Genomic DNA, 27,136 nt, shown 5'->3' with positions numbered 1-27,136 from the left:
TATATTACACGTGTGTTTGTCTTTTCTTTTTTTATCAGAGAACAAAGAGAGAAAAAAGAGAAAGAAGGAGAGAGAGAGAGAGAGAGAGAGAAAAGAACAGATTTTTTTATTACTTTATTCTATTATTATTCTTAAAAATATTAATTTATTGAATACTTTAATTCAATATTTTAATATTTATTACAAAAATATATTTATTATGTATGTGAGTGCGTATTTATTACAGATTATTCTATTTAATTTATTTGGTTAAAATATGAATTTCAATCTTCAGTTATTTAATCTTTGAAAGAAATTTAATAATAATAGATAAGTGCGCGTTTTTAATGTACTATTATATGCTTAATATTATAGATTTTATTTCAAAACATTTGAAAAATATTATTAACATATTTACAATAATTATAATATCTATATGTAAATATAAACATATTTTAACATTATGATTAAAACATTTATAAAATATTTAAATTACTAAGAGAAAGATTAATATTATATTAATATCTACTATGTTAATTTTTAGTAGTTAAATTTATATTTTTATTTATTATATTTATTTATTAATATTTTTTAGTATAAAATGGAAGTAAAGCAGACAGTAATTGTGAAAGAAGAAAAGAGAGCTTTAATGATATGAATACCTTTTAAAAATGAACTTGAGAACAAATAGTCGCAGAAGGCGACCAGATGCTTCGATTGATATGACCATAGGAAGAAACGTGACAAGCTTCTACAATCTTGAAACGGGAGATTGCAATATTAGGCCATAACACTCCTAAAATTCAAAGATGAAGATATTGGATAGGCTTATAGCGATTAGCAACGAGAAGACAACTTGCAATTGTATAAAACTCGCTCCTAATAATAATAACATTTTGTAATTGTTATACTTTACAATTCAGTATATTATATATGTTATATTATATAAAACATTTAAACATCAAGATATTATATGTTCTTATAAAAATTATATAATAAAATAATGTAAAAAATGTTTATTATATTAAAGAGAGTGAAATATTTTTGAAAGTATATCTTATATAAAAGAAAAGAACAAACGCAAAATATTATTCAAAGTCTACATTTTTTTAAGCACCTTAATGTTTTATATGTTGTATAATTTATATTATAAATCCTTCAGAAGATTTAATTTGTGATTTATTTTATGAATTTTTTTATATGCACAATATATTAAATTCTTTTCTAGTTATTTAAAAAGAATATTGACAAATGTCAAAAATTACTTTAATCAAAGATTATAATAATCAAAGATAATTAGAGTCAATCTGGTCGGACGATTTATTAAAATTAAACATTTGTTAAAGAGACACTGTAATCTTCCAACGTAAAAAGATTCCAAAGATAAAATAAATCTTTTTCCATATTTATTGCTATATTGATATCTCTTTATTTACAAGAAACGAAGTCTGCTGTTTGACAAAATTATTTTACCATATTTATGTATCAGATTCATTAAAGTCGAATAATAATGCTGAACATTCATAAGTAATATAAAAATTGCGATAGAAATAAATGTAATTAAAAACAGCGCATTCATTCTTTTTTGAAAACGACATGGTAACAACGATAAAATATCCGATATTTATTCGGAAGATATAAATATATATATATATAGATCTTGACACTAAATATTTCCAAAAATTCTACAATGTAATATATATACTGCGTCAATTTTGCTAAACCACTTGTGACAAGTAAAATTCTTCACATGCACGATATAACAAAGCAAAATATTTTACAAATATCATAACGTTTACAAACTTTGCAAAATCGTCGTAATTTTAAGACAAGTTTTAATAATTTTAATAACCTTATTTAGTTTCGCGACTAAAGTCAAGCCACAATTTCTTATTTATACAATATTTTGTGATGTGATGTAGTGGATGAAATAACGAATTAAACAAATATATATAATACGTCGATAATAACAATATGTTTTGAAAAACGACACATACGTAAAATATACATACGTAAAATATACATGTATGTAATTTCAGCCTAGTTCATGTAATATTTTAAATTGGATAGTTATTATTTTCATGAAAATAAAATATTAATTAACAAATAATAATTCTCAAAAATATATTGAATAAACATATGCACATATATGTATATAAATGCATTATGCAGAATAATTTAAATAAAATTTTGGCACATATTAACCTAACAAGTTCATAATTTCTAATACAATTAATTTAAATCATCACTGAAGATTTGAATTATTGAATTATTGAAAACTGATCATTTAAAGATAATAAATAATTTACGTATGTACATTTGAGTCGTTATTCCTGGATTATATTCTATTTACATTACATAATTACATTATTTTCTTTACATTACAAATATATTTCAACTCTCAAAAAGTCCGTCAAAAAGGCACACCGTTAATATTTTTTTTATTATATTTTTCTCAGAATATGTTGTAAAACACTAATACATTCACAATATCCTGCACATATCTAAAAATAAAAAATTTCATTGTTCTCACAACAAAAATTATTCAAAATATATTAAAATTATTAGAATTAGCATTATTAAAATATTAATATTACAATATTATTAAAATAATAATATAATAATAATAAAATGATAATAATAATAATAAAATGTTGTCAAATTATTTTCTAAAATGATTTAAAAGATTGAGAGTATTAAAAGCAATATGTTGATCGTAAAATCAGCTGTTGAATATTAATACGTAGTATTCGTATATAATATTGGACTTTTCAATTATTGAAGCGGAATAAAAAGAATCACACACTTTTCACACATCCACTAATATAATTAATAAAATAATTACAATTAAATAAAATTAAAGTATATATTGGAAGAAAAGTTGAGAAAACGACTTACTTATACGAAAAAAATGAGTTTTTTTTACTTAAACCTACCAACGAAGAAAACATGAACTTAAAAGATTTATCCGCTATATTTACAATTCGACACGAGAACGTAAGGCTAGGAGCTGCCTCTGGGCAAAGTTAATATCTTCGTTTCTGGAAGACGTTGATCCACCTTCAAAAGGTGAGTCAAATAGCGAAGTGAGAATTGCGTAATGTATGAAGTTATTGCTAATTCGCTAATTGCTAATAATGGTGAACTGATGTGTAAATGATTAAATCTAAGGTCAGTGGTGTTTGCGAGACATAGGCGGAGTATTTAATATCTTTAACTGATATAAACGTAAATTTTTCGATTAATTCGATTATTGAAACAATCATCTTTTTTTAATTTTATTTAAATTTTATAAGTTATAATATCAATTAATACAATTTACTCTTGAAATTCTGATTAAAATCAATGATTTTAATTTGCAAGAATGTTATTTGATTATTATTTTAAAAAAGATACAGCACAGAAAAATATTATTGTATACTTAATTTCCCGTGTAAATTAATTTATATCTGATATTGTAACAATAAAATTCATTAAAATTGAAATTTGTTTGAAAAAATGTTGATTAAAAAAAACATTTTTTTTTATTTTGAGCATCATTCTATCTCATAAAACTGAGCATCAATCGAGCACTTTCTCCCAGGAAATAAACATAAAAAACTCTCCAGGGAGCAATGTTTGAGCGCATTTATTTTGAGCAAATTGCATTTCATGCAAATTCTATTCCAAACAATAATTAATTAATATTTTCAACACCTTTACAGTTGAAAAAAATCAAAAATTAAGTAGACATTTTACAAAATTTTCCAGAATAGCAAATTAAGTAAAATAATAATATACTTATATGTGCATATATGTTAAAGTCATTTGGAATATGGTAAACTGTTAGAATATGTGTCTCGAGCGTTGGCGTTCATCGGCTCGCGATAAAATTATTATCGATTTCCCTTCGCGTCCTCGCGTGCAACGTCACTGACCTATGCAAAGTGCGCTTTGCACGCGCACATTTGCTCAGAAGGCCTTTCATGGACGGAATGGCTGATAAGGATGCGATTCTCTCTTAACATTATATTTATTAAGTACTTATTACTAAAGACATATAAATGCACGCTGTACATACTTTTCAAACAAAACTTTGAGCGCTGATCGTCGACTTTTAAATCGTGCTTGATATCGTTTTAACGATTGCGTAATATGGAAAAGCAATTGTAAAAATATCTCAACTTAAATATTAAATATAAATTTATTAATATATTATAATAAAAATATTTAAATATTATGTCTGCTGAAGCGCTTCTCGCTATACAATATTATTTAACTATTAAAATGAGAAAACTCGACATAAACGATACGAGTGTAAAAAATGCTGAAAAATTATTTTAATAGTAAATAAAATATAGTAGCTCGTGAAATATTGGATTTATTTATGGTCAGTTATTGATAATATCTTTATTAACAAAAAGAAAGTTATGAAATATATTAAAAAAGAAACTCAATGAAAGAGTAACTTTAAATTAAGAAAAATTAATTTTAATGGACTTGCAATCTTTTTCACAATATAATGGAGGCGTTGGTATTGCAATTTTGTTGAAGCAAGATGTTCCAGCACGATGATGGTGATTTAAAATTGAAAGCGACGAAATTAAGTCGACGAGATTGCACTGCGTGCATCTATGCAAGTCGCGCGAAAATATCGCGTTAATCGTGTTAAATGTTAATTAAGTCACACAGCCGCACGGTTCGCGGAGGCGTGATACGCATTCACGAGTCACTCCAAGCTTACGGTACTATGTTATAATTATATAAGTAATTAGAGATACTCACAGTCTCGACTCGAAAACATAACGGATTGTTATCTTGCAAGTGTTGTTTTCCTTATTTTAAATTTACCTAATTTACAGAAAATAATCGCGCGTCATATTTCTAAGTTTTGATTGAGGTTGTCATTAATATCATCAAACCGATTCGATTCATGACTCGACATTTAATGATTCAGAGATTATTGAGAAATAAAATAATTATGAGTAATTATTCTATGCGAAGGCTGTGGTTATATCAATTCATGGAATATCAATCAATTGTGAATATCGCTTTTAGAAACTCTTCAAAGTACAGAAAGTCGCGCGAGCATTTAAGAAAGACAAAGTGGCGATAAACGATCTCTCTCATTTGATCGTTCCTTACTCCATTAAACATTTACAATATCTCAAAAAATCCTCTTTCATAAAAACGTGAAAAATCTTACGAAATACCTCAATGTACAATCGTAAAGTAGGAAATAGTAGCCACGTCATATTTCCATTCATATACATTTTGCCACATCCTATTTCCATTTTCCTGCTCACTTGAACCAGAGTCCGTTCACAAAGTTCCGGTAAAACAATTTTTTTTTCAATATTCTCTGATGGAATATTTTTTTTTTTTTTCCTTTTTCTTATAAAAACAATTACTATCACAAAAGCTTGTTCCAACTCATTTTGTAGCGGAACTTCAAATCGTGTTTCCTTTTTAACGTACAAAAAATTACATTTTTATTTCAAAATATTTCTCAAGATCTGCTTCAACACGAAGTCGAAAACAATCTTAAACGTATCTTCTCATGTTAAATGCTCGAAATCTACAATTTTAAAACGAACTCTCGCGAGCTTTTGTCCTAAGCTGCGCGGCTTCTGGGCTCGGTGTCATCGCCGGATTATCGTACGCATAATCGAGAGTGGTATCCTCGCTGGCGTATCGCCGTGACAGTGGAGTACTCGTGGTATTCGGTGTGGTGCTATTTCCGTTACTTTTATTACTACTACCATTCTCGGTGATCTTGGGTTCTGGTTCAACTGTGGCGCTAATGCTTGGTATAGTCAATTTCAGACCATTTTGTTTATTCACAGCAGCCTCGACGTCGTCCTTATTTTTATTGGCTACCTGCAAAATTTCGATCAAAGTAATCGCAACTGCTTCGAAAAAAAAGACTTTAAATAAATTTGTTAGGATAAACATTCATGGCTTTAGAAAATTGAAATAAAAGGAGAAAAAAGTTTATTTTTTATTTTTCGGATAAGTCCGGGAGACATGAATCATCTTTTTAAGAATTGCTATTTTGTCATGTAAAGCAATACTGCTGAAAGGATGACACTATAGTATTTTGGATTCAATATGTCGTAGGCAAATGGTTATTTTAGGAAAATAGCTTTTGACTAGACAAATGCTATCTGGCTGGTCAAATGGCTTTTATTCGTTTATTTGTGTTCAAATGCTATTTTCATACGCAATCACTTTTGATTAGATGGACCACTAGGCTATATATCTAAAGAGATGGACGTGTATATTAGTGATAAAAATTTATCGTTCACTTTAGGTGACAAAATTAAATATTAAAAAAAAATTACAACAAACTTTAATAGTAAAAGAAATATTTTACAGAAAAAATTAATTAATTAATTAAAAATTAAATTCTGTGAAAAAATTTAAAATTATCAAACTTAAATAAATTTCTTAATAAATAAAATTATTATTAGACAGAGCGTTGTCACAATATTAATTATATAGAATGCATATTATATACACATATCTATAGACAAATTATTCTTATAAATATAAAATTATTATTATTAATTATTTGTCGAAAAAATAATTTTTTATCCATAAATAAAAATAGTCAATCTCTTCCAAATGCAGGGAGAAATGGACTAGGTTCTATTGGGACCAACACCATTAGGACATACTACAACGATTAACCAATATTATTTTCATTTTGTATTAAACACTGATTAAAAAAAAATATTAACATGTATATTACCTTACCATGTAAATAATGAAAAAATGTTGACTTATCTGATTCCATATTACGCAGTATATTAGTTAAATTCTAGCAAAAAAGAATTCATAAATAATACTGCCTAACACTCACGTCCATATTTAATTATCAGATAAAATTGCCGCCGTACATTTTTTTAGCTATTGGTTAGAAAAGTAAACAATTGGTGTTCCTTCCTCTGATTCATTTCTCCCGGACTTATCCTATATTTATATAATATATTATATATATTTCTTTTCAATTTAAGTTTTTTGTTATTTAGAGAAAGAAAGAAAGATAAAGAAAAAGAGCTAAATTGTAATTTATTTTTCTTTCGCTCTCCAGACGAACTCGTTACTAAATGTTTAATAGAAAGTCTGTCATGGAAAGATTGGTAGACTTTTCACTAGATCACACCTTACCTTTACAAGATTCTTTCTGAATACGCCTCGCAAAGTGTTTTGGATCCTTTCCCACCGTATTAAGGTTCTTCCCAGCAGGTACAGCATTCCCAATAGTGAGAAACAGGTCAACGTCGTTGTGATCGCGAACCAATTCTTGAGCCTTTCCATCTCCTCTATAATAGAAAAATAGCTTTTCAAAGAACTAATATCTAGTAAGGATTATATATATATAGATATATATGAAATCATTTTAGTATTATATTTTCTCTCTCGAGAATAAAAAAATTCTCTGACAAATTATTGTGAACATTCTTATAATGTATTTAAATATTAATAATATATTTATAAAATATCTATATTATACATAGTAATTACGAATATTTTGCGCAATTTTATTTTAAAGATCAAATAAAAATAATCATGAAAGAAATAAAAGACTAATTATTAAAATGCAATAATATCAATCATTTTTGCATCTTAAAAGATATAAAATATATTTTTAACATCCATATTCTCGTTTAAATTTCGAAAGTGATAGCTGATGGTAACTTAAATTAAGATTTTTATTTTAAAATAGTATCTCACAATTTGTCAGAAAGAAATAGTTATAGTCGATATTAAAACGTACAGAACATTATATAAAACGCTTACGTTACCACTTTTTTTCCACTCACAGACATTACGTGAAGTCGATATAGAATCGTATATTTTAAAAGTACATTTATTAAAATTTCTTGATAGTTGTCTAAAATTACTTGAAAAAAAAATATTTATACTCTGCTATAAATAGCTACTACGCTTTCATGATGCAAATAATTATAAAATCAGCAACGGTAAATGATATCAGGCTTCTCTCATAATTTCGCGGCAACCACGCGAGAATTAGCCGAGTGAGTACGATGCTTATGCGAGATTTGCGTCGTTGAAATCTCCGACTCGTCCGACTTCTCTCAAGCTTGCGGTATCTCAAGACTAAATTATGCGCATATTTTATTTACACCTGAACCCACTCACCTCTGAGATCATCATACTGTCTATTTGAATCCATACGTTCGATATAGCGCTGATCATGAAGATAAACTGCAATCAAGAATAATCAATAATTAATTAATCATTTCGCACATTTGCATCATATTTCTTGAGTAAGCCTTGTCAATATCCGCAAGAGTTTTAACACTTACATTAAATGTGTGTTTCATTAATACTATGAGTTCATCAGACATTTGTACTTTATTTAGAAAGCGTTACGGAAAATAACACATTAGCGACGCTATAAAACTCAAAGATTTCTCCAACCGTGACTATTATTTTAATATACGCCAGGTGCATGAAAGGGAAATTCTACATTATTATTCGTATGAAAGTCGAATCAATTATCAAGAATATATAGGAGTCAGTACAATCTGTAATTATTACTGTAATTATTACTAATGAAATGTCTCTTTGGATAATATTATTATTACAATATAATATTAAGAGATATACATTCATATTACAATTTATTAATACTTTATTTTAATATATAATATATAAAATATTTTAATAAAAAGAAAATTTTTTAATACAAATTTCTAAAGATTAATTTTATTACATATTATAAAATATACGTATATTTTTAAATCAATCATTACGTTAAAACAAGTGTTACTTCTATTTCTTTTCAAAGTCAAAAGAGTCTAGTTTGAAGAAAACTTCCACAAAATTGATTCGACTTACGTGCGATCGATTGATATGCTACCTTTTTGTACGTTTTTGTCGACGCTCTCCATTTTTTTCTTATTCGAGTCAACGATCTACCTGTCAAAAGACGCAGGTTCTCGAGCGCCTGCGTAAGACAGGAGAGGTTGGTCGCGATAGCAACTTGCGGTGCAAACAATTCCGACCTACGGTTGCTTGCTTACCTGTAACAGCACGTGGGTGCACGTAATCGCACACCCTTATCGCAAATGTAAACCCGAGATGACCCCATTCCAAACCGAAGAAGGACGCAAAAATCGTTATACCCAGACCTCGGACGGCAAGCTCGAGCGAATCGATTTGCAACCGCATGGATAAAATTCGCAAATAAAAAGCTCTTGACTCGAGAGATGTGTAATTTAATTTGTAATTACAAAATTAAGTTATTTTACACCGACAAAGTGTAGCAATAAATTTTTACCTATAAATATTATTATAAATTATTATTATTATAAATATCAAATTATTATAAATTATTATTATTTAAATATTAAATTATCATATATATCAACCTATTCAAATTTTTAATTGTAAAATATTTTGAAAATAAAACGAATATGATTCTAAATAATCTTGATTCATTGTCCGTTGAAAATATCTCGATTATTATACTTAGATGTAAAATAATTGATTCCTATTCTCCTCCAATATATAACACTTCTGTTTCATATGATATTTTTATTAAAATGCTCACCAACCTGGGCAAGAATTTGTACATTAGTCCGACGCGAGTTTACCGACATAACGTAATCGGACACCACAACGAGGGTTTTCAATGGACAATCCGTCGGGCATGGCCCGACTATTTTGTAACAGCCGCGACATCAATCCCGTCACGCGAAGGAGCATCCTTTGATGCAGAGGCAAAGAAGAAATTTCATTCTACGCGCGTTCTCTCCGACGAGGAGCGGACTCGCCGCGGTTTCTCCTACCTGTCGGAGAATAAAATACATCTCCCCCTTTTCCCTCACCGCGGAACCGACGCTGAATCCCAAGCAGGAGTAGAAGGGAAAAAAGAATGATGTGTAGAGGAGGGAACGAAGGAGGTTGAAAGAAAAAGGACAACGGGAAAAGATGGAAGGGAGGAAGAAAAGAAGCTAGGTGACTCATCGACCGCGTTCGCGTGTGGGAAGTCGGTAGGGATAGTCAGGTGCAAAGTCAACGGACCCGAGAACCCGGGTTGGCTTGCCCGCTCGACAGAGGTGAATAACGATGACACCATGTGTATTGCTATCCGGTTTCCCATACGCGCGCCGATTTGTATAAAAACGAGAAACCGGAACGATGCGCCGCGATATACGACTGGTTCTGAATAGAAACCGGCGGAATTATAAATTCCCGTTTATGAGCTGAAAATATTGTAAAATGTTGGAGCAGTTAAAAATCCGATGTGATCTTAAAGTTTGGATATTTTTTTATAATTGAATAATATTTGATTAACTGGAAAACTCCCTTTATTATAATAAGATATCTATAATTCTAACTTTTTTTTTTTAAACTTCTTTATTTAAATCTATTTAATAAATATTAATTTTTCTACAATTTTATTAAACTAATTTTTATAATTATATTTTATCATAAATAAAAATAAAAATTAATTTATAATAATTTTAACTCAAATAAAATTTTTCTTTAAATAATTAATAAAATTTATTCTTATTAAGAATCTAACCGCAATTGCTGGCACTTATTTTTCTAACAATTATAATTTAGTTTTTTATTGATAAACTTTTATTTAAATAATTATTAATAATAATTTATTTTTAAAATCGTCGAAAATTTTTGAGAATTTTAATCCATTAAAATCAGATTGATTATATATCGATGATTTACCTTGACAGTCTTTCACGCATTCTTCTGGTTGGTAATTGTGGCTTTTCACATCGCATGCGATCGCACAGGGTCTGCAGTGCATGTCGAAGGGGCTGCAATATTCCGACACATTGCAACGTTTTTCGCCGCACTTGGCACCACGAAGATCAAGATCCGCAAGCGAGAAACTAGCCAACACGCTGACAGCTATCACCAGCAATCTCATGCTGTTTACAATCACATCCGGAAACATTCGATTAAGATAATACTGGTTCGATGAACTTTGCTGAAATGGCTAACCGGTTCGATGACTCTCTTTTTGCGTTCGTTCTGTAATTCTTCCTTTTTGCCTTTCTCCCTATCTCAAATCACGGATTTAGGAACGTGATTCGTCCGCCCGCAATCGATTTTTGCGACGATTCTTAACGGCACTCGAATGGTATGCCTTGAGCAAGCTCCATATCCGTAGCACTGTAATCATTCGAAGAGATTATTATTACATTTATCCCACTGCTGAAATTCATAAAGAAAAAAAAAAGTAGATAACATGCATTGCATAAAAGAACTGGTAGCGAGATCGGAAGAGATAAAAATCCTTCTTTTTTGTATCATGATTTCTGACTTGTAAATAATAACAAAAAAAATTTCAATTCTGACTTGGCCGTTTGTATAGCAGAATACATTGCATATATTACTGCTAAAGAATTTTGAAAAAAATATAGCTTGATAATAATCCGAGAAGGAATACGGGTGTATTATTTCGCAAGCAAGTATATATTAACGATTGAACGTAACATTTTTTCGAAATATCCTGGTGAGAAGACAATATAAGAATTAGAAAAAAAACATATCGCTAACAACTAGGAGTCTACAACAAACAGAGTTCGAATGCTTAAATCACACAGCGAGTAATATACGATTTAAAAAATTCTCAAGTTTTTATTTCTTAACTGTCATTAAAATGATTCTCGAATATCTTATAAATAAATAAGTTTTTTTTTTAAATCTCTAATTCTTCATGTATATTATTATTAAGATTAAATAATTATACAATAATTTATTTAAGCAACCAAACTGGCAAATCAAATTTATTATTAAAAGATTGACATCGACGACATTTCGACCTTTGGTTTAGGTTCTTTTCAGGTCTGTAATAATACGTTACAAAAATTTTTTATAAAAGAAATTTGGCATAATGTATTTGTTTAGATAAATGAAGAATAAATTCATTCGCGTAATGACAAGATTAACAGTCCTCCTTCGCATAAGAGAACATGTAAAGCATACCTTGATTGACGCTGACAGTTGAGGTGTTATAAATCGAACATTAAACTTACACGTCAGAAAATCTACTAACAGTCACACGTACAATAACAAACAGACGTAAAGGTGAACATCTAAACATATTTTATGATGCTATTGTAAATCGGGTTTAAATTTTCGGTATCCTTCTGTAAGTTAATCGCATTGTTATGCATCTTGATGAAAAATATTTCCGCAATTTCTCTTTTTCTCTTATGTTTTTCGCGATGTAATATACTGGGTGTTGTCCATTCAAATTCATGTAAAAAATCTGTCCTATGCTTGCTGATAACAGAATGATTGCTTGTTCTTTAATGCGTGTATTTAAATATCTTTTTGTCTGTCCTATATATGTAGCGTCACAATCTTTACAGTCAATTTTATAAACAATCTCGGTATTATTTAGTCTGCTCAGTCTGTCTTTCCCGCTATTAAATAATTATAGGTTACAATAAATACTTGATATCTGTTTTATATTCGATAGGAATATATATATTAATTAGCATGAGTTTACAATTACATTTTACAATCGGTTTCAACATGGTCATCTATCAATTTAAATTGTAAATTAAAAAAATATTTGTGTATGCTTATAATACATACAATATAAAATTTGTAAATTCTGTTTTACGCAATTGTAAAAAAAAATGTGTGCAATAACGATCGAATTTTCCAATCTAGTTCCTTCTGATAAAAAATAATCTAAAAATTTCATCGATATATATGCAGGGTATACAGTATACACATGTGGATTTTTATTTGCACACAGGTCACAGCATGATTCAAATCAAGGAATCCAAGAGACTCTTCAAACAACTAAATGTATTTCATTTCGTTGATTACACCCGATAGCATCGCGATATCGGAGATGCGTGACTAAAAAGCGTTACGCATCATCTCAATGCGCGAACACCTGTGTTAACGCATACGCGGGACCGGATGCATCGAAATGGCCTCCAACAGCGAAGATACTTTCGCGGCTCCCACCGACGACCTCGTTTTATTGTCACATCGCGGACTATGTTTTATAAATTATTCGCGGTCTGTTTCGTTATTCTTTTATTCAGAATTACTCATTTTTTTTCGTAAGATTGCGTAATCTTTGTTGAATCTCGAATGCTAATGACATATATTTTTAACTATGATTAGGATGACGACAAAAAATTTTGGCGTATTAATAGACGTTTATATAATTTTAAAAACTTATTGAAAGAAAAAATGACGAAATAGTAACTACGTATGCCTTTCGGAATGTAAAGAAGCAGTATTTGTCTTTTCGAAATAAATTATAACGCGGATAATGAGAGACTAATATTCTCAGGGCCACGTGGTATCGCGTTTGTGACTCATTCCTCGTATCAAACGGCGAGGTAAACGTTTACTTCGTGCCATTTCCAACATACATACCTTCGCGAAGAGAAGGAAAATTATCCGCGACAGCGACTTTTGATCGAGATCGTGAACGCTGAATTACATTATACATATATTCTAATCAGAAAATTTTTTATCCTATTTTTGTCGATACTAATATTTTCAAATAATTCTGTAAGTAATTCCACAAATAAAAAGATTCATTACAATTGAATGTAACTTACTTTCTTCAAAATTTGAGGAAATTAATCTAAATTTAATTCTTAATTAAATCGAATTTAAAATGTAATTAAAATTCTCAGCTTTTTGTGAAATTAATTGTTCTATTGTTAGAGACTCGTGGCATAATTGCAAAACAATTGCTATTCCGAATAATACTTTATGACTGATAATATGGTAATGTTTAACTATTAAGTAACATGCATCGATATACGTCAATTTTTATTTTAATTTTTCGACCGAGGTCTCAAAAGATGTACGTGCCTTTCGTTACGTTACGCGAACGATATTACAACATATCGCGTGCTGTTTTTTGCACATCCACGCTGTTTAGTTACTGGATATTACATATGTTTTCCGTGAACTTCACGTGCGATCACACGCCAATGTATGTATGTACATACGTCACACTGCAAGACGCAACGTGCACCAACGAATGCCGTGGTACATCTGGTACCAAACGCGCACAATGTGTCAGGCATACAATAGTTTAGGGTGTTGCCTCGTGTTGTAACAAATGGGAATCGAATGAGAATGATACAGTCTCAAATGTGTGTCGTGTGAAATAAAGCGATGGTCTTATGAATTATTAAAAAACTACGAGTGGAATTTAAAAATACATATATTATTAAAAAGTCGAAAAACCGTGTACCCTTCCATTATACTATTTTATATAAATTATCACATATTTCTTCTAAAAAATTGTCTTGTGCTAAGAAACGCTATACGTTTAAGGCTTAAAGAATATTGATAAAATTTTTAATTTAACCTTTTCACATCTTACATTAATTTTGATCGAAAAGGTTGCTCGCGTCTCTCAATTTAAAATTTTACACATAAACTATTAATACGTATTGAAAACTTTTATAACATTTATGTATAAAGTAATAATTCTTCCATTTCTCTTTTTTGTTAAAAATTTTATTAATTGCTATTAATGATATAACTCCACGATTTCATAAAAAAAAAAAAAAAATCTCAATGACAATATTTATATCAAATAATTGAGAACAAACTTCATCTCCTACGTGGTATCGTCATTCAATATTAAAAATCTAAATATATATTTTATTAATATTTAAAAGACTGTCAAAGTTAGTGATCGATATTCATTCGAAACAACTATCGCATTCCGATATGTAAATTCACAAGTCTACTTTTCATTAGTAGTTATAAAGTCCCGAATCCCGTTTTTTTTTATCCCGTAATAACAGAAAGCATCGCTAACTGTTCTCGGCGAGTGGATTCTCGTCGAGGAAAGTTCGTACAAAAGTCAGAGGTAGACAGTGAACGCGCCAGAGGCACAGTCTGGGCGCAGGAATGTTGCCCGACTGGTTCACGAAGAGGGCTTTTACGCATGGCGAAACATTACGGATCGAACACGTCGTCGATACTCTCGTATGTATGTACACTCGTACAATATAGTCGCGAAGTGAATCATGAATCAAAAAGTCGTACTTGGGATATTAACTAGCGCGATATCAAGTGATTGTACAATCGTGCGATCGAACGCAGCAGCGGCCTAAATTTTATTTTCGAAATATTTGGACGTTCCTTCGAACTGCAGATAACTCTTAAATTATAATTAATCGGAAATAAATTGATTAATGAAATCTTGAAATTATTTCCAGCTTAATCGATCTTAGGAATTAATTTGACAAGGAGATAAGAAAATCATCAATCAAATTTTCTGAAGTTAACAAATATCAATACTACTTTAACTGTCAGCCGCGTGATTATTCGGTGAGAAAGAAACTGACTCATACGGCCACGTACTTGGTATCTCGTTTCTTGTAACATCTCTCGCGGATTGATAACGCAATATGCAGTCACGTAATTTACGTCAGAATGAATATTGTCGCGCGCGAAAAGACGCGTCATCATCTCACACGAGCGATTATCTTCCTTATGACGAAACATTGTAAATCACTGCGATAGCGTTTGGTCGCGAAGAAATTGGACACATCGGTGTCGCGGTTTCGCCTTTCCTATTTCTCAGGTAAAATCAACACGCAATAAAGTAGGACGAACGATACTCGAAACGTTGCTGCCCCGTATAATTACCTACTAATTAGCCGCTTGTTATGAAGCCGTCTAATTGTCGGCGCGGATATTTTCGAGCGATTTTTCAACGTAGATTACAACGGTGTAACGTCACGATACTCATTGATTGTGCTGTGTCCTTGCGCGAGTGAGCGAGCTCGTATAATACATATTTGACGAGTTGGAAAGCATCGTCTGATACCGGAAATATACGTACATTATTGGAGAACGTTATATGGAGCGATGAGCGATATATAAACACTTGAGCTATAAGAAAAATAAAGAGAAATCGCCGGATTCTTCGAGCGAGTTTCGAATCGATTGTTTCTTAAGAGAAAGTTTTTCTGATTGAATATTATGATCTTTCATAACTTACATTACACACTTGCCAGCTGAAATGCTATCGATTCGAAATCTTAAAGTTCTATTGAATTTGAAATCCTGATATCTTAAAATTTGAAAATAAAATATCAAGATTTTTTTCATATTTACATTATCCAATTAATTTATTTATAAAAAACTTTAACAAAAGAGGCCATTTATTTTCAATATCCGATATTAAACAACAAAATTGCCTCGAAATTTGTAGCAACTTTCTTTCCGAACATCGTGTAAACACTAGCATATGGTACCGGCGTTTCCAAGCAGCAAAGATCAATATTCGCGTAGAGAAACAGCGGATCGATGCCGCGATAAATCGCGAAATTATCACACGACGCACGTCAAGTCCACTCGTCTTATCTGCAACTGTGATCGTTAAAGTCTCCGCGGATTCTCCTTACAACGTCGCCCAACTGCTCATCACGAAATACGTATATCTATATATTCTGCGCTCTTTCAATATACGCACTTTGCTATTGCTTCTATTCGAGCGGCTCGGTAACCGGATTCTCGCGCATCTAATGACAACGATAAACTCGACGGCAATCACTGGCAGCAATATTTTTTTTCAATGGTAACGATTTAGTTCGCGATTCATAAGCGCAGAACTAAAAACGCTCATGCGCATATCGAAAAGGCGCAAAAATGAGAAGATGATTTTAAAAAATCCTAAATTATTAGAATTATATATTATATATCTATATGCCTTTGATTCATTTTCTCGGATTTAATTTTGAAAATAAATTGCGAACTTTTGACATGAATTTTCGAGAAGAATGCCCGAGAGAAATTTATGTTAAAAACGTAATTTGGTAGAATTTTATAATCGAAATAAATGAAATGGATGGTGAGAGATAGGCTTACCGAGGTCATCCGTACAATGCGATCCGCATCTCGCGCGCGCGCGCACGCGCGCATCCGACGCACGCACCCACGCACGATCACGCGCGATGCACTCTAACGTCGTCGAGTTCCTCGCATCGCGAAAAGTGCAAACGAACCGCGGAGAACCAAAGAATCTATCGCGCACTATCGACGGCTCTCCGCGCTTGACTGTCGATCGCGCGGACGTCAAACTCAAACCGAAGCGAGTGGCGGCAGCGGTGGAGTTCAGGTTCCCTCCTGTGTAACTCCCACCTATCTCTTCTTTCTCTCTCTCGGAGAAGTCGGAGCCATTTCGTCCCCTCCAGTCGGCGCACCTGTGCCGCTCTCTCTCTCTCTCTCTCTCTCTCTCTCTCTCTCTCTCTTTCTCTCACGTCTCTCTTCTACCTCTGCGTTTCATTCGCTTCCTTTTTTTTCTTACCTGCCCGTTTTACCTGTTGCCAGCTTGCGCGCGCACTCGCATCGACATCGGGGAACCCGTGGCCGATACCGCGAATGGCAGACACGTGTTGACGACATCGAGCACGTGATCCCCGAATTGCGAAACAGGCACATCCTTATAGGGAGACTGATAGGACAAAAGCATGACCTTTATATTCATTTCTTTACAATTCTTTTTTTTTTAGGGGGGGGGGGAGAACTTTTCTTCTAAATAAAAAAAATAATGGATGAATTAATCACAATATAATGTTATTCAAGAATAAAATTCTGACGTGTAATTTAAGGGCCGTATAATTATGAAAATAATTAATTAATAAAAAGATGAATATAAATTAGCGTTGCAAACAGACCTCGGGATAGTAAAAGGTGCACCGCAAATATAGTGGGATGACGACATACATATTTATTGCGTATTAAATGTTCATACAAAGATATAACAATGACTCTCGCGTATTCGCGGCGCTACGGGTGCTAACATTATTATTGCGGATTAATATTGTTGTTTCAGAGGAAACGAGTTATTATTATATTATTGCGCATAAGAAGGTTGATTGCGTAGGATTTGTCGGGCGGGAGGTCGATATGTCGAACTATTTGGTGCTGTCGCTTCTGCTTATATATCGGAACGGATATTGCGAGTCGTGGAGAATCGTTCTCGAAACGATAGCTTCTAGTTCTCGACAACTAGAAAGGCGAGAAGCCTCGGGGCTTCGCTTCGCTTCGCTCGTCCACTCTACTTCGTTAGAATTTCGGTATTCGCGTTGCACGAGATATGCGTGAGAGAGTGCTATTGAAAAGATTCTAATTGTATTATATAAGAAAAAGAAAAAAGATTCTAAAACCTCACACGACACCCCTGGTTGAGTATATTACTCACTGACCATAGGTACCCGCCGCATTTCATCGCACTAACGTCTCTTGGTCCCCTATAATCATTGAAGATATATACCCAGCGCATTTTCATCCCTCCCAATCATTTTTTTATATACACATTATATATCTACTGTTAAACCATGGCGGTGCGAACGTAACCGAATGGTCACAGAAAATCTTCTCGGTAAGACCATGGGTACCAAGAGCACTTCCAGAAATCTTTTTCAACCAGGGACGTATATCCGCGTACGTACGGACGATAAGGATCCGGAGAATCGATGAATGATCGAGGGAAGGGATGGCGGGGGGGGGGGGAGGGGGAGGGGGAGAGGACGGTGATGATTCGTATAATGAACGGAAACGACTTGCTACTTTTCCGCCATCCGCGAGCGGATTCTTTCGTTGAAAAAAAAAAAAATCTCTAATCGCGTCCGGTCCCGTTTTCTCTGACAAAGAGGAAAATCTCTAGGATAATCGGCGACTCTTTTGAGCTAGGTCCGGTAATTTGTGCGTTTTGTTGTTGTTTTTTTTTTTTTTTTTTTTCTTTGATCGTTCGTGGCAAATAATTGTCGTGAACACCCTGCCTATTTCTTTTTTTTTTTTCCTTTTTTCTTTTTATGTTTGTATAACTGAGAGTACAACGCGGATTTTTCTTTTCTTTTCCACTTCGAGGTGCGATCGAAACACATAGATATACTTTAATGCGCGCGTCCGTTAATATCGATCGGTACATGCTATTTGTTTTAAAATTGATAAATTGCATATCGGGCGCATCCGGCGCGCCATATTTACGCACACAATTCATGCACACGTCTTTTGACACACCTTTGCTTGTTCGATCTGCCTCCATCTCTCGAGCGAGTTTATCCCGGTTGAAACGTTCTCGTGGAGATACACAACATTATAGCTGGCCTATTTTCTGTCCGTGAACGCATAGTCGCTGACCGCAGGTACCTGAGGTTGTCATACCTACGGTTCCTGCAATCATTGAGAATGCCCCGGCGATTGTCCATTGAACGGAACATTAGTCCCTTTGATTATCTCGGTACGAGTCGTGGGGTAAAATCCAATTAAATGGCATATAACGAGTCATTAAAATCGTAGATTTCAAGGAAAACGCGATATCTAATCAATTTTTTAAATACCTGCACAATTATCAATACACTGTCCTTTATAATATCCAATTATTTTTTAACACAAAAGTTTAGATTAAGAATATCCAATTAATTAAAATTTAATTAAAAGGGATTAAAATTAAAAAAAAAAATAATAATAAGTGCTTGATAGATATCATATTCAATTTACCATACCCGACGGCTTATACGTCACTATATTTGAATCATTCCCTTACGAGGAAAGGTAGTAAGGGTATTTTTGCATAATTTTTCAACCATAGCAATCATCACATTCGTACACTCTCTCTTTCACTCTTTTCTCTGCGCATTCGTTTGCAGTGCACGTCCGTCGTGAACGTTAGATCGTGATTGATTATTATTATTATTATTATTTATTATTATTATTATTATTATTATGATTGTAATTTGTGATTAGCGAACGAGGAACGCATGATAGTAGATTCAATATAAGTATATATTTTGGACGTGATTGCGAGAAAAATCTTCGCGTTAGATTCCTATTATTTCATAATTTTTTTTTTCTCATCACGAGACAATTCTACTATAGTGTGTCAATATGGACTAGTGAGTAGTTTAGTTTCTATTACCCGGGTACCCACTCTTGCGTTCGCGACAAGCTTCCAAAATTGCTTGCAACAAAAAAATTTAAATTTAGAAAGATCGACACTAAGCTCACAACATCGAGAGTTTAAACTCGTTGGAATTAAAATTTTATCGAGCAATTTTTTAACAGTCGTTTTATAATGAAGAAATATACGTGTGTCATCTAAAAAAAACTTGTATCTCGTGAATCTACAAGAAATTAAATAATAAATGTAACAACATCGAGAGTGATCTCAAAAAAAAAAAAAAAAAAAAAAAAAAAAGTAAAAAAGTCATTCACACACATCTCTCGCTTTTTTTTCCCCCATCGAAATTCACTGTCGACAGACAAGTAATCGCGATGTACATAATTATCGTATTACACATGTATGTTCTACGATTAAGCTGCCTTTGCATGTTGTAAATTGCACGAGAGTGCAACAGCAAAAAGCCTGGCCGGAACTTGTACGTTTACAGTTTTTTTTTTTTTTTTTTCTTCCTCGACTTTAGGCTTCCGCTAAATATATGTTCGTTTAAATCGTTCACTTCGCTCGATTAGCGAACTCAAATTTAATCTGTGTTAACCGCCTTTATGTATACAATTGAACTCGTGCGATTGATCGAGTTTGAGTCAACACAGGGTCGAGCTCTGCGTCGGAATATTCGCTTGTCAGAGTGATATAATGTGAGTTTCATCAACGTCTGCGGGTAATTCGATCGCATACGCAAGCACGAGTGTGGGCGAGTTTTGGTTCCTCTTGTGACAACGTACTTCAAGTTGTGGCCATAGCTTTTACGAAGAAGAAAGGCAAAATAATCTCTCGAGAGGCTAAAATAAATAATTAAAATATTACGCGCGCCAATAACACTTAATAATAAAATAAACGAAATATTAAAATACAATGTACTTGACGAAAGAAAATTATACTGTCCGGGGATAAGAAATAAAAACACAATAGTAAACGTTCCGTTACCTGATCATTTTATTGTTCTTAACAGACGTCGATGAAATTCGCACAGGACTAATTTGCGTTCTCTTATTTAGGTTCAGTCTTCACAGACCACTGCGTTTGCCGTATTAATTCGTGACTACATTAATACAAAATATATTTTATTATAATTTATGTAGTTAATTAATCATCATAATAATATTTATAGCTTCTTTTACGCGGGTGGCCAGAGGGAACTCGGCGTTTGTCTCATTTTCCGTTCGGTTCTTGTATTGTTAGGAGAAAGAGGAGGAGACATTTCCGCGCGGTGTCGACTTGAAGAATCAAGATTGATTAACCGCTATCAAAGTTGATTTTCAAATTGTCGACGGGCCCACGGGTAGACGGGACGATCGGGAGAGGGAGACATGGGATTTTGGCCTAAATAGACATATTTACACGAAAGGCCGAAAGGATAATTTTTTTTGGCGCGATAAGCGTATTCCAAGAGGTAATTTCGTTAATTCGACTTTAACTTGAATTTTGTGAGGAATAGAGGATATCACGCGAACGGGTTGGGGATGAACGCCGCGTTTGTAGACCACCGTTCTACAGAAGGTTTTTTTTTTTTTTTTTTTTTCATACCCATTCACGAAGAATTTGTTATCCTAATATTTAGTTCTATAAAGCGCTACTATTCTAAAATTTAATGCAATTTGTGTCATTGTTTCTCGTGTGTGTGTATGTGTGTGTGTATGTGTGTGTTAATTGTTTTGTGTTACATATCTGTATAAGATCTGCACTTCTTCGAATTACTCAAAAAGTACCACTTGAAGAGATGACGCGTAGGCGCTACGTTCGACGTTAAATAAATATATAATCGATGAAAAAATATATTATTAAAAAGTAGGTACGAATATAAGGGGCAAGGGCTTGGTACTGTTCTTTCGACGAATCGTAATACATTGCGTAAATAATTTCTATCGCGTCCATACCCTGCTTACACTTCACATCTCCTACCGATTCGCTTTTTATATCATTTTATATGACTTTCACGTATTATTATTCGAAAAACATTACGTTAAAAACTTTTTCTTGTATCATAAATCTCTAGAATGCACGACAACGTTCGTATCCGGTGACGCTACACCCACGAACTTCACACCATCGATTTTTTCCGCGATCGATAGTAATATATATCCCGAATACAAAATTAAATTGTATAATTTAGAACATGCATATACATATTATGTATGTATTTTTTTTTGTATTTAAATATACCCCTCTCTCTCTCTCTCTCTGTCGTTTTATCGCGTGACCAATCTCGTCCTCGCAATGTCTTTCTCATTCTCCTCTTCATACACATTGTACACACATATCATTTTTTTTTTCACTCTATCTCACTCATTCTCTTTCGTTCTCTTATTTCAAAATGTTACGCGTTCTTAGCACAGTTTTATAATAATTAATTGAACCTCTCCGAATTCGTATTAACCAACAAATGCCTCACGCAACTGAAACATCTGTAAAATATGAGATCATATCTGCCGAGGGACACGCTTCCATATCTTTTGATGCGCGTTACAGTACCACAAGAATCTGCGAGCGTGTTTCTCGGCCCTCAACGCGCGTCGAGGATCCTTATACTAATCGTATTGTATTTCTTAGATTCATTAATATTATGTGTGCATGCTGCTTCTCCCCTACTTCGTGTTGCAGGGAGAGCTCACGTCGCGTTTCGATTTTTCGCGAATTGTAATAAAAATTTTGCAAACAAGACACAAGACACACCTCTACGAAAAAACATATGTCTTTCTCCTCTTGTCCTCTTGTCCTCTTGTCGATGAGGCTGTCTCGTTTAATTTTGAACACCTTAGACTCGAGAATAATCATGAATCTCAACAGTATTGTTTCCAAGTAATCTTGTCTGACACAGCCTTACAGCTAATGAACGGAATACGCGGACGCTTCATATCTCTCTCCTCTCCCTTATTTTTTAGCCGATTCTTCTATTTCGTCATTTAAACTCATCGTCGTCGTCGTCGTCGTCAGGCGACAAAGTCGTGTGGTAGCCAGTCGCACGGTTGACTGTCGCGCATTCTCTTCAGGAAAACGAATAAAGAAGAGACGCTCGGTACGCGCGATGCGTGCCAAAGAAAAATTAAAAAAAAAAAAAAAAAAAGAATGGAAGATGAGAAGACCACGTGTCATTTCTATCGCATTTTTCTCTTTGTCTCTCTTTCTCTCTCTATCTCTCTCTCACACACACATGCATACATACACACGCGAGTTCTCATGACATGCATACGTGGAAAGATCAAACTTTGTATTCCTCTTATATTGCTAACTCGTTACGATATAGTACAACTATATCGTACTCCGCGACAACACTTACCTATCCACTTTCTTTCTCTCGCAACCAAATGATGTACATCACGCATCATTATGCATACATACACGTGCGCGCAATTGCGCTTTTCTCTTCTTCTTACGGAATAACATTGCGAACGACGTCGTCGTCGCGCGCGATTAATAATCTAGTCACAGTGCGCCGTGTTTGTGCAAAAACGTGGATGTAGAAAATGAAAAGAAAAAATAAGAATAGAAGAGGAAAAACAAATACATGATGCTTCTTTGATCGTCTAGACGCGGTTTATCGCTGAAAATCTTAAGTGATAGGGGGAACGAAAAAGGACAAAAGGATCTTTGGGAAAGTCTAGACGACAAGATGGATCTTTTATTACACGACGACTAACACAGTAATGTACGATTAAAAACATCGAAGAGGTTTCGTTTTCGTGTGAGGATCGCTGTTGGCGGATATCAGCGCCGCGCTACTCTGGACATTATTCCGCGTGAACAACAGAATGAACGTGAAAAATCAAAAAGAAAAACCTTCTCGTACCACAGCGATCCTGCGCTTTATCTCGCGCCGAAAAATTGGTCATTCTGTTGCACGGGGTCAGCCGACCCAGTGACGTCACACACACGCTGCGCGCTGCTTATTAAAACAAACCGCGATCTGAGGATGATGCTCAAGCCGCACAGCTTCTGTCTTCCTTCTTTCCTTCCTTTTTTTTTTTCTTCGTCCTGTCTATCTTCGCGACAAGACAACCATCTCTTTCCTTTTCATGCGTGCTCGAATATCGCCCTGCTACTACTGATCGCGCTACAAATCCCATTTGTTGTAACTGCAGAGACATAGACTCCAGCAACCCGACCGTGTCGCGTGGACGTCGTCGCGGTTTCCATTGTCGTCACCACTATCATCGTTATCGTTCCCCAAGTGCTTGTTGTTGTTGTTGCTGCTACGATGCACCATCATGATGTTGTCGGAGATGGGAACGAGGGATCCGTTGGTGACGCAAACGGTCGGCAGACGATCGCTGTCAACTACACCGACGGGTCGCCGGATGTCCTATACTCAAATGCTACTCGGTTTGCTGCAAAGATCGGCGACCTTGTCGGTGCTGTTGACTCGCTGGCTGCTGCCCTCAGGTGGCGATGGCGAGGCGCCGCCATCCTCTGGCTTGTGCAGCGGCGGCTTCACCCCGTTCTGTACGTAGTGGGTTAACCGGGTAGGCAGCGAGCCCGCGTTCAGCTGGTAAAACTCGACCAGTTGTAGCAAGTCGTAGAACTTGGTCGCCCCCTTGTCAAGAGTATACAACCAGCAGTTGCGACGTTCGTCAAAAATCTAAAAAGGAAAAAATTTGATCGACGTGAACACAATGTTACTACAAAATGTTTCAAACATGTATTTTAAAGAATAATTTGTATTAAGACTAGAAAGTTGGCGGTAAAAAATTATATCAAAACTGTTATAAAATATATTACTTGTAGCATTAAATAACACGTGATGTTGAAATAAAAGTAAGATAGAATTTAATATGGATCTGTATATATAAAAAAAATCAGGTAATTTTTTCTTCAGTTTTTGCTACCAACTTGTTTATGATATAATTGCAGCGGCATCTTGACTTGATGAAAGAAATTTTCTTGCATTTAATCGCCGCGAAATCTTCGACTACAAAAAGATCGATTCGTCTTGTCGCTTATTATCGATTAGGTGCAGATACTTACGGGCTGAATTTGCGCGTGAAAGACCTTGTCGTTGTACTTGTAGGTCAGAACAAAGGCTCCCGGGTTGCTCTTGCTCTCTCTGACCAGAAATACGCTGCAAGCACATAAAACAGAAACGTTTCGTGAGAATTCATAATATTAAGACAGATTTTATCAAATTAATTCAGTTCAATTTATTTCGCATCAAGCTTAGCTGTCACGTCAGAGTCGCGATAACAATTTGAATAGCAATTGAAATAAATAATTGATAATGTTATTATACTATGTAGTATAAGAAGCAAGATGACATATATTCATAAAGTAACGTATTGCAAACACATTGACATAATTTTCAACGAGTCTAGAAACATTCAAATAGTACTTATACGGGAGAAAAGGAAAACTGCTGAAACGAACACGATGTCTGAATACAAGACTACTCGGGAGATGCAGGAAAGATAGCCGTTTTTCTTAACATGCAGGCCTGCACCGGGTGTTAGATGTTTGATATCAGGAAGGACATACACATACGGCTTGTCCAGGGTATATCGCGGTATAAATTAGTATGGTCGTAAAAGGTAGCGGGACGAGCGAAACGGTTAAAAAGAAACAGCAGAGGATGCGAGAGGACGAGAGGGAGGGAAGAGGAAAGGATGGAGGTCAGGGGATGTAACGACGACAGAACCGACCGGTCGGTCACGAAAGAGGTAGGTTGGTTGGCTGCAGCGAGAGAGAGAGTCATATCGTAAAACGCTCGCAACGCGGCCACGCGATCATAAAACTCTGGAGGAAGAAGCGATTCCCTTCTTCTTTCCCGGTACTTTTACACCGAGAAATCCCGCTGTTGTGATGCCGAGGACAAGAGCACCCTTTCGATAAAATGTTATCAAACCCTCTCATTGCTCCCTTTTCAATTAACATAAATAGTTGGTATTACAAGCACGTATCGTAAGATACTTGTAGTTGTGTTCGTAAAAAAAAAAAAAAAAAAAAAAAAAATTCATTGCCATGCATGAGACGATTCGCCATTTCGTAAATCGAGAAAAAAAATGTCTATCAAGTTATTTTAATGCTTGACGATCCCCATAATATTATATCTTAAAAGCTCGCAACCTTTTACCGCAAACAAAAAAATCGAAAATGCACTTGGCTATTCATTTTACTGCAAGAAGCTTTTTTATCTATGCTGCCAGTAACCCAGTTTTTAGTCATCTCGCCCACATTATTCATATACAGCAGCGGTAATGTTTACTAATGTCCAGCATCGCCTTCCATCAACCCTGATGCTCGCCCAATAGAATATTCATGCGAGTGAATATTCCGCGTCCGCCAGGCAAGCAGATAACACACCGACGCGACGGTAGTTTCAGCTACGGAACGGTAATGTCCAAGGACTATCCCCGAGAGTTAGGATAACGACGTTACAGTTCCGTACAATACAAAGCAGCCCGTCCATCGGTTAGGATATAGATGGTCTCCTTTATCTCTCGAGCTATCCGAGCTAATTCGCATTGAGAGAGAGACAAAAGGCGATTAGCAAACAATGTTTGCAGTCGATTAGAATGTTTTGCCCCTCTAACAACAACAACAACAACAACAACAATGAGCGCGACAAAAACTCGTGCGAGAGGAAAAAACTCTCGAATGTCAGGTAGAAAGATACGAGACGGGACTCTCTTTCTCCGTTTCTTCTCGTCATTGTCGAAAGAGAGAAAGAACGAGGAAGGGAATACGGTGAGAAGACGGCGAGGCGGGTACGATCGAGATTATGTAAATTTATGCAAGGGCCCCCTGAACGAACGTAAAACCCGGAGACAACTACGTGATCTCCGAGCACTCAATTACCCGGAGCTAAGCGCGACGAGATAGATGGAGAGAGTCGTTAATTAACCATTTATTCGCGATTGCCGACGCTGGTACGGCGAATAAAAGATGAGATCGAGGAATACACACACACACACACACACATACATACACGCAGGGGGGAGAGATAAGAGGATAGGACAAGCGAGAAGCCGTAATATCGGCAAAACGCCGTTGATCAAAAGAGAGAGAAGAGGTCATCGATAGATAATCATGATCGATGCTACACGAAATGCAAGACTCATTAACTCGAATTAAAATGCAAGTTGATACAAGTTATTTACTTGAATTGTATAGAGATAGATTTTGTAAGAGATTATTATGTAAAATAGAACATGTGAAAGATTTTATTAATCATCTTTTATCAATATATATTTTATTATTTCATCACCA

At 34.2% G+C, this 27,136-nt stretch overlaps 2 protein-coding genes across 6 annotated transcripts in view; both read right to left on the bottom strand.

Annotated features, from left to right (window-relative positions):
* Positions 1-1,372: 1,372 nt before the first annotated feature.
* Positions 1,373-17,055, bottom strand: LOC140671420 (protein grindelwald). 3 transcript variants are annotated; one of them, XM_072902698.1, is made up of 5 exons: positions 16,843-17,055; positions 10,684-11,133; positions 8,128-8,193; positions 7,132-7,286; positions 1,373-5,838 (listed from the first exon to the last, which is right to left on the bottom strand). In XM_072902698.1, the coding sequence occupies exons 2-5, from the start codon at positions 10,913-10,915 to the stop codon at positions 5,545-5,547; spliced, it is 747 nt and encodes a 248-aa protein (XP_072758799.1). In that variant the 5' UTR covers positions 10,916-11,133; positions 16,843-17,055; the 3' UTR covers positions 1,373-5,544. The 3 variants fall into 3 exon arrangements, with proteins under 3 accessions (XP_072758799.1, XP_072758800.1, XP_072758801.1); XM_072902699.1 differs by lacking the exon at positions 16,843-17,055 and adding an exon at positions 11,950-12,477; XM_072902700.1 differs by lacking the exon at positions 16,843-17,055 and adding an exon at positions 11,214-11,238.
* A 3,802-nt stretch (positions 17,056-20,857) lies between these two features.
* LOC140671419 (growth factor receptor-bound protein 14) overlaps positions 20,858-27,136 on the bottom strand; it is a 273,947-nt gene continuing 267,668 nt past the window's right edge. For all 3 annotated transcript variants that reach the window (XM_072902695.1, XM_072902696.1, XM_072902697.1), the window contains 2 exons: positions 24,902-24,995; positions 20,858-24,515 (listed from right to left, as the gene is read on the bottom strand). In XM_072902695.1, the coding sequence (XP_072758796.1) occupies positions 24,246-24,515; positions 24,902-24,995 (364 nt within the window). In that variant the 3' untranslated portion in view covers positions 20,858-24,245. The remainder of the gene's footprint in view (positions 24,516-24,901; positions 24,996-27,136) is intronic.

This window comes from Anoplolepis gracilipes, chromosome 11, assembly GCF_047496725.1.
Source record: "Anoplolepis gracilipes chromosome 11, ASM4749672v1, whole genome shotgun sequence".
In the NCBI taxonomy this organism is placed as follows: domain Eukaryota; kingdom Metazoa; phylum Arthropoda; class Insecta; order Hymenoptera; family Formicidae; genus Anoplolepis; species Anoplolepis gracilipes.
This window is presented reverse-complemented; position numbering and strand designations above follow the sequence as displayed.